The sequence below is a fragment of the Eubalaena glacialis genome, chromosome 11 (genome assembly GCF_028564815.1).
Source record: "Eubalaena glacialis isolate mEubGla1 chromosome 11, mEubGla1.1.hap2.+ XY, whole genome shotgun sequence".
Taxonomy (NCBI): Eukaryota; Metazoa; Chordata; class Mammalia; order Artiodactyla; family Balaenidae; genus Eubalaena; species Eubalaena glacialis.
In genome coordinates, this window is record NC_083726.1 from 20,527,307 (window position 1) to 20,541,360 (window position 14,054).

At 38.4% G+C, this 14,054-nt stretch overlaps 1 protein-coding gene across 1 annotated transcript in view; it reads right to left on the reverse strand.

Annotated features, from left to right (window-relative positions):
- The window catches only part of MYBPC1 (myosin binding protein C1), an 80,115-nt gene that overhangs the window by 16,278 nt on the left and 49,783 nt on the right, over positions 1–14,054 (reverse strand). The window contains exons 20-25 of the mRNA XM_061206635.1: positions 9,091–9,250; positions 7,739–7,843; positions 6,789–6,977; positions 5,412–5,546; positions 2,282–2,335; positions 1,182–1,349 (exon numbers count right to left, since the gene is read on the reverse strand). Of these exons, the coding sequence (XP_061062618.1) occupies positions 1,182–1,349; positions 2,282–2,335; positions 5,412–5,546; positions 6,789–6,977; positions 7,739–7,843; positions 9,091–9,250 (811 nt within the window). The remainder of the gene's footprint in view (positions 1–1,181; positions 1,350–2,281; positions 2,336–5,411; positions 5,547–6,788; positions 6,978–7,738; positions 7,844–9,090; positions 9,251–14,054) is intronic.

The following is a 14,054-nucleotide window of genomic DNA, read 5'->3' on the forward strand; positions in this document are numbered from 1 at the left end:
TCTATGAACTTTTCATATCTGTTACATTAAAGCCCATTGGTCTGCCTTCCATTTTGAATGTATCTTACCCATGCATGATTTTTTTTAACTTGTACTGGTCATTTGGAAAATATTGCTTCAATGAATTATGCAGATTGTCCAAATGTTGAAATACTGCATTATTCAATGTCAAAAAATTACATTTGCTACTATCACCACCTACTTCATCAGAAAAGATTTTAAGTATTGGAAAGCTGCCAAGTCCATGATGGTGGATATCAGTTTTCCATAATTTTAATTTTTGCTTCAAAGATTAAAGTTTTTCATTGACAAGTTGACAATAAATACTATAAGTTGTTTTCCTTCAAGTAACAGGCTCACTCCATTCATTTTCTAGAAAATGTCTGCCAAATACCCAAGTCTGACTAGCCAGAGTTTGTCACTTTGTCATTCTTTCGAGGAAGAATGGAGTTTCATGGAAAAGGTCACGAGTTTAGGCTCTAATTCAGTTGCACAAATGCTTTTCCTAGAGACAACCATCGTACTACGGTATTTAGTGTAAGAGTTTCACATATACTTTGCATTTCATTGTCATACAGAGTATAGGAAAAAAGTGTACTCAAGAACCAAGGTTTAAGAATATTAATGATTTGTATGTATCATCAAGAACACTCCAAGGCAAAACGCCCTTTAATTTTAATTGCGAGTGCATGGGGGTGAGGAAGAAAAGACCAGCCAGACAATTTGGTGGCACAGATTGGATCTGTGCTAAGGCACCAGCAGTTTTACACACCATCACTTTTGTACCATCAGTGCAGAGGTCAAGCGTTGAAAAGGGAAAACAATGTGTTCATATTATTATGAAAATGGTTTTGACCTCGCAGACTCATTTGAGCCATTTTGCTGCTGTATGGTTTGTTTGAAATGCTTCCCCCGCCGCTCCCCCCCACCCCTTGTGACTAGGCAGCCCAGCTGCCTATTGGCTCATGGAACCTGGTGTAGTTATCTGGTCCTCATACCAAGTTATAAACCGGGAGCTGACCCCCCACGCTGCCTATAAAGGGCAGTTTTGTTCATTTCTAACTCCCAGGAGATATTAATAAAATATCAAAGGAGTGACAACAAAATAGGAGGGTTTGAGAAAGAAAGAGGTTAAAAAAAATGTGAAATGGAGACAAAATTTTGAAAGCCTTGCCACCTACCTATGATTTCTTTCACAAGGATGGGCTGAGAGTAGTACTTGGGCTCGCTGGCACCGGCGGCGTTCACAGCTTTCACGCGCACAAAGATCCTTGCATCCTTTGGCAGACCTGTGATGGTGAACTTGGTCTTCTCGATCAGCTCTGTGTTTGCAACTATCCAGCTGTCAGCTAAAATCCATTAAGAAAAAAAAAAAAAAACCAAAAGACAAGAAGGAAGAATGGTGGTTAGTGAAAGAAATCATCCTGTTAAACAGTCAACTCCAAATTAGTATTTTACTCAAAATTAAATCATTTGGAGGGAATGTGACTTTGGCCTAGACTCAGACTACATGGCTGGGTGTTTTTCATATTTAAATGAAAAATGGCCTAGAATGGCTAATGTAAATAGCAGGAAGAATGATAATCAGATTCTACCATCTTTGAAAAACCTCTTATTCAGGATACTAGGGTATCCTGAACAATGGTAATTGTCCCAGGAATTTTGTAGTAGTTTATCCCAATTTGGTTTTACAAGGTACATTTTTACAATTGATGTAACCACGATGATGTTTATCCATCTATACACATTAAAGTTCAGAAAAAGAGGAAAATGCTATTCTTATGAATGAGAGACACCAACCTTTACAGTCATATGATCTCTCCATTTTATCCTGGCTGGTTTATTATTATAAGACATTAATATGGGCAGGGAAAATCTGATCATGCTCCCAATGATGAAGAAAAGAAGCTTATATCCACGGCAAAAGGAACCACAACTCAGGAGCCAAGACCTCATAAGGAATTGGCACGATCTTTTACCTCAATCAAAAGTTCTGATTTTTTAAATGCTTTCGGTGGCTTTGTCTACAACAGCAAGAAAATTTTAAGCCAGCATCCAGGTTTCACAAATATTTCAGGTTCTAAAAGTTTGTATGCATTATTATGCCCCCGGGGGGAAAAAAAGAAGCTTGGATCCCACATTGTAAACTCACCGCCCGCCCTCCCCCTCCATCTCTAAGGGCTTTTTTGTGTGTGGGTGTACTTCAGGCTGGGGCATGGAACATTCCCAGAAACTTTATCATACAGTAAGAAAGTTTGAGAGCTTTCAGAGAATACTTTACCTGGTAGATCATATGCAGCCTCCCCATTTTCACCAGACTGTTTTGCTGATGTACCTTTGAGAATCCATCATTAAAATTAATTAAACACACCCACTTTCACAACAGAAGAATATCGTACCAGTAGTCAGCATTCTCTGTTAGTAAAGTATGCAAAGTATGCAAAGATATTTGTCTTCAGAACAGTGAGAAGAGACCAAACACATTAGAGGAGGGGGGAATTCCTCAGGAGGGGCACAGCCTGCTCTGTTCAGACTGTGGGCTTTTTTTGTCCTGAGGCACCTGCCACAGAGAAGAGGAGGAGAAAGGAGGCTGGGGCACCTCCAACTGTGGGAGCAAGAGGTAGAGAACAACAAAGCAAGACCCTGAAGACAAAGGCGGAGCAGGTCCTGGACTCCACAGGGGAGCAATGCCCAGTGGAACAGTCTACCCTTGCTCCTGTCCCTGCTACTTCAGCCTGGGAGGGTCCTGTGGGTCCCCAGGGAACACAGTTCTCCCACTATGGGGCTCACACATCAGAGTCTGGGAGTGAAGGCACTTGAGATACGGCCAGCCCTGTCTTACCAGGAAATGAAAATGCTCTCCATGGAAGTGGAAACTGCCCCAGCAGCCCAGGAGGCAGCCCCTGGTTGCCATGACAACAAGCTCTTGGTCTGGCAAACTGAGCTGCATTCCACATGGGTGGAGGGAATGCCGCTGACTCACAGAGTGCCTGTAGGTGTACCCCACTAGTTTGGGATGATGACCATCTAGGCTATCAGGAATGGAGCAGGGGGATGGGGACTAGACTGGCCCCTCTTGGAACCTTCTCCTCTCTCTTATTTCAACCCTTCTAGGAGCATCAGGTTGAAGGAGCAGCAAGCGAGAGGCATGTGGATGATAAACATTACTTAGGACTTTGAAAAAGAGCTACATCTTGAAGCCAATGGTTTGTTTGGGAGCTACTGTGTTGATGTTTTCATAATCAAGAGACGATTGATGAGAACGTGAAATAGGAGACTGAGAAAACATGCATGAAAGAGTGAAGAACTAGGGAAGAAGAAAATTTCAAGAGAAAACAGGACGAAACAAGATCAGAGGGAAACGAAAACATCTCTTCGCATTTGAACTACTTGAGGCAAAGAGAGAAAGAAAATGGCGTCCAGGGGACGGGAAAGGAAAGTGAAAGTTATTTAATACATGAGGAGAATTTTTAAGGAAGAAAAGAAAGAACCAGGGTGAAGAAGAGTAAAATGGTGCAGGCGTTAAACAATAAAATAAACACCAAGAGAAAGACAGAGTCCAAACCAACACACGATCTTATAAAAGAAAGAATTCTCTTACAGAATAAAACCTGCCATATCTAAAAGCATTAAACACTACAGAAAATTAGTCTGGAGGACAACAGCCATTAAAAGAGAATGAAGAATAGGGCAGCCACATAAAGGAAGTAAGAAAAGACTGCAAGAAGAAAGATATACACGTTATAAAAGAACTTCCATAGAAAGCTAATTCCAAAACGTTATGTGGCAAAATATATACATAATAATGACTGTGTACATATATATATGTATATGCGGGTATACATATATATCTACATAGACCACACACAGAATTATGCAAAATACACTTCGTTGTATTTTATCTAAGGTGGGTAACATCAAAATGACAGCCATCTATCATTTTGCAGTATCTTCTTACTTTTTAAACCTATCAGAAAGAAAAGAGTAAACAATTTGCTCTGTTTCATACATACACAAAAGGTTTGTATTCAGCAGCCCCACCACACAGAAGATTGGGAAGTTCTGCTAGCTGGGTGGTATAAATAACAGAGAGGAGGGCTTGGGAGTTTTTCAAATTGGGGGAGGGGAATGGAATGGGAATAAACCATACTCCAAAGCACTCAAGATTATAATGTCTCCACAGGTTTTGGTTAGTGGCTTTCTAAGCCCTGGAAAAATCAACAATAGTGTTCTGTGAGTGAGTGCATGTGAACGGAACTGAGTGTTACCAAGATGCTTTATTCCCCCTTTCTCTCTACTCTCCCGACCAACACTGGTTATTTCCATGTGTGCCCCCATCCAGAAGTCTGGGGCTTCTTTTTCAGCAGTTTTCTCTTCAAAGTTAGAAATTTCTTCTCCATAGAGGTTTTCCTTCTGGGGAGGTGTTCACACTCCTGGTTTCCCAAATGTGCTCTGGAGTCTCTCTTTCCTTCACGTAAGATCCACGTTAAAGTTTGGGGTCCAAAGAGTTTTCTTAGAGTTAGAGGCCAAGTCTGGGCCTCTCATTTGTGGAGATAGGAACAAACTTCCCTGGTGGATTGTTTCCCTACCATGACCTAGAATGCAGCCCGAGTCCAGAGCTGGGGCAAGTTTATTCACCCATCTCCAAATCATGACAAGTATGAAATCAAAAACACAAGAGGCTTTTAGTGAATTTCACATCTTTTTTTGGTTTTAGGTACACTCTGGCCTATTATTTTCTTGTGTCATTTTCTCTTTTTCTATTATTTCTATCAGCAAGGGTTTTTTTGCCTGTTTCTCTTTCCCTCCTAAATTTAAGCCATTAAATTTTTATGCACCCATATCCTGAGACAAGTTACTGCCATAATGTTGAATCTATTTCTTACACCCTCTGGGATTTAATGCTGATTCTTTTAAACACTGAAAGTTGTCCTTAATTATTCTTTTTTTTCCCTTTAAGAAGGCAGAATTGATCACCAGATAGTCAAGTATATAATCTCTCTTTATTACCCAGAAATAGGCAGCTCTGTTGATAGCTGACCTCTGCTCAGTATAGAGTTTAGAATTTCCAACTTGCTTTATCCTACCTAGAATTTTATTTTGCTTCGGTACATTTTAATTCCACCAATTCAAGAAGTGGGAGTCCCTGAAGTTTGGTCAGAATCTCTCCTCCTATGTCCTAGATCACTCGTGTTGTCGGATCTGGGAGCCTACCTGGGATATTTTTGAGATCTCAGTTTGTTAGTCAAGTAACAAAGAAGGGCTAAATTCTCATCCATCATAGAAGGATGACCTTTGGCTTGTTGTCATTTTCAGGAGGAAGGAGATGAGTTCCCAAGAAAGAGAAACAAAAGGGGGGCATATCTCACCTATTGATGAGGGTATTCGTTTGAACTACTAGTTGTACTTACTTCCTTCAAAGCAATACTCTAGCACATAGCCATCTAAACCTGCTGCACCAATGTGGTCGGGGGGCCGCCACTTCATTGTGACAGTGGTGTCAGTTACAGAGTCAACAGCCAGAAGAGTAGGTGGGCTGGTTACAGCTTCAGAGATAAAAGAGACAGAAAAAGAACAAATTATTAACTACAGAATTATGGCACAGGAACTGTGATAAAATGAACTAGGATACAAAAAGAAATATACACAGGGACTTCCCTGGTGGCACAGTGATTAAGATCTGCCTGCCAATGCAGGGGACACGGGTTCGAGCCCTGGTCCGGGAAGATCCCACATGCCGCGGAGCAACTAAGCCTGTGAGCCACAACTACTGAGCCTGCGCTCTAGAGCCCGCGAGCCACAACTACTGAAGCCCTTGTGCCACAACTACTGAAGCCTGCACACCTAGAGCCTGTGCTCTGCAACAAGAGAAGCCACCGCAATGAGAAGCCCGCGCACCGCAACGAAGAGTAGCCCCTGCTCGCCGCAACTAGAGAAAGCCCACGCACAGCAACGAAGACCCAACACAGCTAAAAATAAGTAAGTAAGTAAATAAATAAATAAATAATAAAAAATATACACAGAAGCACCCACGTGTTAATAAAATTCAACGAGACTCCTCGAGCATATGCTGTGTTTACGGCAAAGATTTGCCAGATGTGAAAATTTTTTTATCAACGCTGTCACACTTTCCCTCCATTTGGGAGGTTGACGTGGGAGTCTGGGAGGCCCAGGAAGTTGAAAAAGTCAAAGTTTGAGATCTAATGATCTAGAGTAAATCTCCCATAACTTTCTAATTTTAAAGTGCAAACTCTTGTACTAAATATTTCTACTGAAAAATCTACTCACTATCAGAAAATAGTGGAGACGTCTTGTCTTCTCTTTCTTTGCCTTTACTGAACTGACTTTTTTGGTTCAACAGATAACATTTAAAGTGTGACTATAAAGCAAAGAGACTAGCTTTCAAGTGTGCTTGGTTGACTTGATGTCAATTTGTTTTAGTTATAGTGTTTACACCAGGGCGCTGGGTTATACTTTCAGAAGGACAAATGGGGGTAGTCTTGTGTCAATGGGCCCAGCTACATGTTTCCAGTGGGGAGGGGCAAACAGAGCCACCCACAGCTGTCCTTGGAATTCTGGTAATAAATTCCAGGGCCTACATTATGAAGGCATTCAACTCTATTGTGTTGTTTGTAATTTCTTAGAAAATTGCCCCTAACCACCTCTAGTCCCCTACTCCTGTATCACTCTAAGAAGCTTCCAGGTCTGCTCCAGTTAGAGGTCAGAAGGAAGCAGTCACAATCTGGGGCAACGATTTTCATGACAAAGACACACCTCTCTTGACTCACCCAATGGAACAAAAGGTTTGGAGGGCATACTGGGCTTGGAGAGGCCAACGGCACTGACGGCAAAGATGCGGACCTCGTAGGCCACACCTTCAATCATCTTCTTGGGCTCAAAGGTTGTTTCTTTGCAGAGATCAAAATTCAGCCTCATCCACCTGGAGCTTTGCTTCTTTTTCCTCTCAATGAAGTAACCTGAAGGGGACACAAAATGGAAACTGATGTTTTTCCTTGGTCTCCAAAATTAAACTTTGTCAGATATTATAATGTTCAAAAATTTCCCATATTCTCAGCACTCTAAGTGAAATAGTCATATATGTATTTTTAACCCATCTTATTCCATTGGTTTTTTGAGAGAGGTTATAAAGAATACAAATATTAACATCATGGGATATAGATAAAAATAACAAGACTAGAAAAAATTAAAATTGTATTAGGAAGAGAAGAGAAAAAAATAAACCACAGATATGTAGGCCATAGAAACTTACATAGTCACTCTATTTGAGCAACAGATGTGGCTTTGAGTCCCAGCAATGTAAGAAGGGGGAAATAACCAGTTTTGTGAGTTTCATTATTAGCAAGTAGAAGAAAGTTCCTGTTCCACAGGGGAAGCAAATTCTTCTAAGTATTTAACTCTAGAAGAAATTGCCTCATAGACATAATTCTATGGATCTAGGCATTTACTGACCAGAATAAAGTTAGACTTACAGTTGTTTCAAAATTAGATATTGAACAGAAATGTCAAACAAAAAAAGAGGACAGGCAATCAGATGATATTCATCAGAGCTATTTAAATCTCAAGCACTTATAAAGCATCCCCCAATATATTTCAATGTGAATGGATATTTAAAAGTTTTCTTCTAAATGCAGTATTTTAAAATGTGCTTTGTACTAATGTGCATAGAGAGGACACCAACTCCACTGGCAGTTCCACAGATGGACCAACACGCAGTTACCTAAGATTGGGGACCCTCCATCATAGAGAGGAGGCTCCCAGTTCATGATGCACCAATCATCTCCCACATGTGCCACTTTCGGCGCCACTGGAGGATCAGGGACATCTGTAGCAAACAAAAAATAGAATAGAATAAAAAAAAATAAAATTGAGGGAGTGAGAGCACAAAGAAGAATATTCATTGGAAAATATGTTTTTGGATGATAATCATAGAAGCAAGGTTATTTCTTATTATTTTTCCATGTTTACTGAAATGCACGGGTAACTAATTTGGGTACAAGGTCATGCTCCATATGGAATCAGGGAAGATGAGCCCAATACAAATAAAATCATGATGTCTCCAAATCCTTTAAACTAGTGTCACATTACAGAGCCGTATGAAACCCAAGACTCTTGTTATTTACATTGAAAATGGCGACTAAGAAATTACTGCCTAAATGTTGGACGTGATTTTGTTTTTTTGTTTTTTAACCACAGAAGTGAACTTGCAGCAGAACTGAATCAAGGACTAATTACTGCACATTTTACATCAGTTGTTGTATAAGATGTTGGTTGGTAGAAATCCAAGTCAAAAATGGCAAGTTACCATGTCTTATAAATATAGTTCAGTACATAACAAAGTGACCTTAGTTTTGGATCAATTTGAAATATGTTTCTTGGGAATTCCCTGGTGGTCCAGTGGTTAGGACGTTGCACTTCTGCTGCAGGTACGGGTTCAATCCCTGGTAGGGGAACTAAGATCCCGCATGCCACATGGCGTGGCCAAAAAAAAAAAAAAAAAAAGAGAGAGAGAAAAGAAAAAAAAGGAATATGTTTCTTAAGGGAAAGCTAAAGTGGGATGAAGAGATCATGAGACCTTGGCGCACCAGTAATCTGCCATACTCATTTCACTTGATTTCAGGATCAGGAAAAATGTACGTAAATGGTCATCTAAGAACCAAGGCAGATCTCACTCCTCTACAGTGAGTGTGATGTTGGAAATTATTTAGCAATTGTGTGTCAGTGACTGTAGAGGGCACTGAAAGGGAGTGTGGCTGTGGAGAGCTAATGACAGCAACCCCAAAAGGCTAACCTTAGCTACTCCTCGCCACAACCAGTCCTCTAGGCAAACAAAGAGACAAGAGAGGAAAGGAGAGGAAAAGGAAGAAAAAGGAAAGAAAAGAGAAAGAAAGACATATCAAGAAGTGGCAAAGATAAAGAAAAAGAAAGGCAGTGATTTATAAAATACAGCTACACCGTGTGCTTCTTTGTTGGCTACCCAGAAAAGCTGAGAGAACCAAGAACTTGCAAAGTCTACTTTGGATCTAGACATGTCAGCCTGATTCTAGAAGTCTGTGGACTCAGAGGGCTTACCCACAACTTTAATCGTGATGGCTGCATGTGCTTCCCCAGCTTCATTTTTCAGATTTATGTGGTAAACACCAGAATCATCTTTTTCTGCTACATCAATAACCAGAGTGGTGCTGTCAGGGTAATGTTCAGCTCTTATCCGGCTACTGCCTTCCATAATAGCCTACGGAGGAAAGAAATACAATGTGGCATGACCTGTGCAAACAACAAGGACACCTCCAGAGTGCCTGGGCACTTAAGCTGGACATGGTGCTAATGCCTGAAATATGTGTTCTTTGTTTAATCCTCCACCAGCTCTAAGGACAAAAGTATTGTCATCCCATTTTACACATGGGAAAAACTGTGGCCCAAGGTTACACGGCTAAGAAGTGGTAGAACTGGGATTTGACTCCAAAGTTCACTACCCATTAACTCCTTAAAGAGAAAGTTGGAGGACCAAAAATATAAGCGCAGAAGTGTCATTCTAGGAGAAGAGTTTCTTTGTACATGAAATTAGAAATCCTTAAACTCATATCAGAAACTAAATAATGATTTGTTCATTTCTTTAGATGTCTTGGAAATTTAAAAATACTGAAAAGGGTTGAAGAAGGCCACAGTGCCAATTTCCCATACAAGTTGAGTACTGATTTTTCCCTTCCAGTAGGACGTGAAAGAATGAACATCTAATTCCCAAAGTAAAGACAGAGTGAGGTTGAGACTTCTATTATATTTTCTTTCTTTTCTCCTTCTTCTCCTTCTCCTTTTCCCCTTCTTATTTTCCTTCATTTCTTGCCTTCCTTCTTCCTTACACCAGAAGTTTAAAGCAGCATTACATTTTTCTGATTCCCAGGTCATATCTTCCATGCAATAATGGACAGCCAATATACAAAGAGGAAAAACAGAGAAGGTCAAGGCAATTTAGAAACAGGGTAATTTGCCACTATTGTCAACTCTACTCTTTTGTGTCTGGATTAGGACTTGTAAGTCTTCAATAACATAAGATTGTGACAACGGTAAGAATACTTGAAATGGCTTTCATAATTCTCATTTTATAATAGAACAAAATTTCCTCATTTTAGCCAAATTCTAATCTTAAGATTGTAAAAGATGTTCTGATTGAAAAGAAAAATAACTTACTTAGGGTGGTGTTATATTATCCTCTTCATATTTCTATGTTTTATTTTGTTTGTTATGCCATAATTTACATAAAGTAAAATTCATAGTTTTAGATACATAATCTATGAATTTTGACAAATTTATGTGAGTGTGTAACCACCCCCATAATCAAGCTACAGACTGTTTCCATCACATCTCACAGTGTCTCCATGCTCCTTGGCATGCAACCCACTAACCCCACATCCTGGTCCCTGGCACCCACTGGTCTGTTATTTGCCCCTTTGGTTTCCCCTTTTCCAGAATGTCATATAAATGGAATCAAACAGTATGTAGTCTTCCGAGTGCATATTTTTAGACTGATCCATGTTGCTGCTTGTATTACTAGTACGTTCCTTTTAATTGTTGAGTAGTTTTCCATTGCATAGTCCACGTGCAGTTGGAATATGTTTGTACAATTGGACTTTTGAGTCATTTCCAGGTTTTGACAATTATAAATAAATCTGCTATAAACATTCCTATATGAGTTTTTGTGTGGGCATGTGTTTCATTTCTTCTGGGTAAATACCTAGGAATAGCCTTGTGAAGTTTTATGGTAAGCTCATGCTTAACTTTATAAAAAACTACCAAACTGTTTTCCAAAGTGGATGTACAATTTTGCATTCCCACCAGCAATGTATGAGAGTTTAATTGTTCCATATCCTTGCCAGCATTTGGTACTGTCAGGTTTTTTTTAATGGCTTTTAAAAAATACTCTTTGTTTTTTGTTCCAGCTTCTTTCACACAGCATAATTATTTTGAGAGTCATCCAAGTTATTGCAGTATATCACTAATTCATTCCTTTTTATTCCTTAGTACTCCCTTGTATGAATTTCTTACAATTTGTTTATCCATTCACCCACTGATGGAATTTGCGTTGTTTTCAGCTTTTGAATATTACAAATAAGGCTACTATGACCATTTGTTTTAGTAGATTTTTTTGTAGATTACATTGGATTTTCTACATCGATGATTATGTCATCTGCAAATAAAGACAGTTCTACTTCTTCCTTCCCAAAATGGATGTCTTTTGCTTCTCTTTCTTGCTTGACTGCCCTGGCTAGAACCTCCAGTACAATGTTGAACAGAAGTGGTGAGAGTGAACATCTTTTCTCTCTTCTTTCTGATCTTAAAGGGAAAGAATTCAACCTTTCACTATTAAGTAGGATTATAGTTGTAGGATTTTTATGGATGTCTTTCATTATGCTGAGGAAGTTCCTTTCACTTCCTAGTTTGCTGAGAGATTTTTACCAGGAATGGATGTTGGATTCTGTCAAATGCTTTTCTGTGTCTATCGAGATGACCACATTTTTTCTCTGGTTTGTTAATATGGTGAATTATATTAACTTATTTGAAAATGTTACACCTACCTTTGCATTCCTGGGATAAGTCCCACGTGGATATAATGTACTGTTCCTTTTATGTATTTTTGGATTTGATTTGCTAAATTATGTTTAGAATTTTTTCATCTATGTTCAGGAGTGATATTGATTTGTAGTTTTCTCTTCTTGTAATGTCTTTTTCTGGTTTTGCTATAAGGGTAATACTGGCCTTCAAGAATGTGTTGGGAAGTATTCCTATCTTCTCTTCTTCAATTTTCTGGATGAGTTTGTATTGAATTTGTATTATTTCTTTCTTAAATGTTTGGTGGAACTAACCAATAAAGCCATCTAGATGTGGAATTTGTTTTGTGAAAAGATTTTAAACTACAAATTCCATTTCTTTCATAGATATAGGGCTATTCAGTACTGATTTAGTGGTATTTTGCAAATTCTGATATGTGTTATGTTCACAAATATTTTCTAATTTCCCTTGTAATTTCTTCTTTGATCCATGAGTTACTTTTTAAAAAAGCTACTTAGTTTCTAAATATTTGGAAATTTTCCAAATCTTTCTGTTATTGTTTTCTAATTAATTCCACTGTGGTCAGAGAATATACCTTGCATGACCTGAATCCTTTCACATTTACTGAGACTTATTTATGGCCTATTTTGGTAAATCTTCCATGTGCATTTTAAAGTAATGCCCAATCTACTTTGTTCAATGGAGTGTTCTATAAATGTCAACTACATCAAGATGGTTGATAGTATTTCTCAAAACTTGTATATTTTGTTCTATCAGTTATTGAGAAAAGTAGTAAAATCTCTAACTTACTTATTTTTCTTTGTAATTCTATCATCTTGCTAATTGTTTTCTATTTGTCCCATCTGTCCTTTGTGCCTCTTTTTCTGCCTCCTTTTGGATTCATTAGATATGTTTTTGTGGCTCCATTTTACATCCTGTGTTGGCCTATTAGCTATAACTCTTTGTTTTATTATTTTAGTGATTCCTTTAGGGTTTATAGTATAGTCTACCTTCATGTGGTATTATGATACTTTACATTTAGCAAAAGAAACTTACACTAGCATACGTCCATTTCACTCCTTTCAATCCTTACTTCCATTTCTCCTCTCTTGGCCTTATGTTTTCATTGTTACAAATTTTACTTACACTTATGTTTGAAGGCCATGGTGCATTGTTATTATTTTTGTTTAAACAACCAAGTATCTTTTTAAGGAGATTTAAATAATAAGAAAAAAATTCTTATATATTTATCCATGTAGTTATTATTTCTGACCCACTTATTGATAGCTCCTTTGTGAAAATGTTTTCATCTTAGTATCATTTCCTTTTGACTTTAGGACTTCTTTTAACATTTCTTGTAGTGCAAATCTGCTGGAGATGACTTCTTTCAGCTTTTGTATATAAATAATTTTATTTTGCCTTCATTTCTGATAATTATTTCTACTGAGTATAGAATTCTAGGTTGACAGTTTTTCCCCCTTTAAACGTTGCTCCACTGTCTTCTCACTTGCTTTGTTTCCAGAGAGATCAGCTGTCATCTTTGTCTTTGTTCCCACGGGTTTAATGTGACTTTTTCTCTGACTACTTTTAAGATTTTTTTCTTAACCACACGTTTTGATCAATTTGATTATGATGGGTCTTGGTGTATATGTCTTAACGCTCCTTGTGCTTGGATTTTATTGAGCTTCTTGTATCTGAGATTTTCTAGTTTTATCAAATTTGGGGCCATTTTTTTCTCTACATATTTTTATGTCCCCCTCTTTGGGGACTCCAATTACACATAGATTTGACTGCTTAAAGTTGTCCCATAGCTCAATAAAGCTTTTTTTTTTTCCTCCAGAAAATGGAAAAGGAGGAAACACTCTCCAACATTTAAAAAAAAACAAATTATTTTTTAGAGCAGCTTTGCGTTCCCTGCAAAATTGAATGGAAAAAGTACAAAGAGTTCTCATATAACCCCTGTCTCCACACACACATAACTTTCCCCACTACTGACATCCCCCACTAGAGTGGGTACACTTGTTATAATTAATGAACCTACATTGACACATTGTTATCTTTGAAAGTCTATAGTTTACATCAGGGTTCATTCTTGGTGTTGTACATTTTATGGGTTTTGACAAACCTATAATGACACATATCCATACTTTTAGTATCATATGGAACAGTTTTACTGCGCCTAAAACAGTTTATATAGGAAGCCGCAGAGTCACACTTGAGCCGGCTCTACTCTACCACTCCAATCTTACTTATTATTCTCCTCCTCACTCACGCTGCCTTGGCCACGCTGGCCTTCTCTGTATTCCTCCAACACATTAAGTGCATTCTCTCCTCTTGTTCTTTGCACTTGCATTGACATCAACTGGAAATCTCTTTGCTTTGATTTTCTCAAAATGGTTCCTTGTTGTCATTCATAGAGGCTGTTCTCATGCCCCATGCAGTCACTTACTAATCATATTACCCTGGTTTTTTTTTTGTTGTTGTTGTTAAAT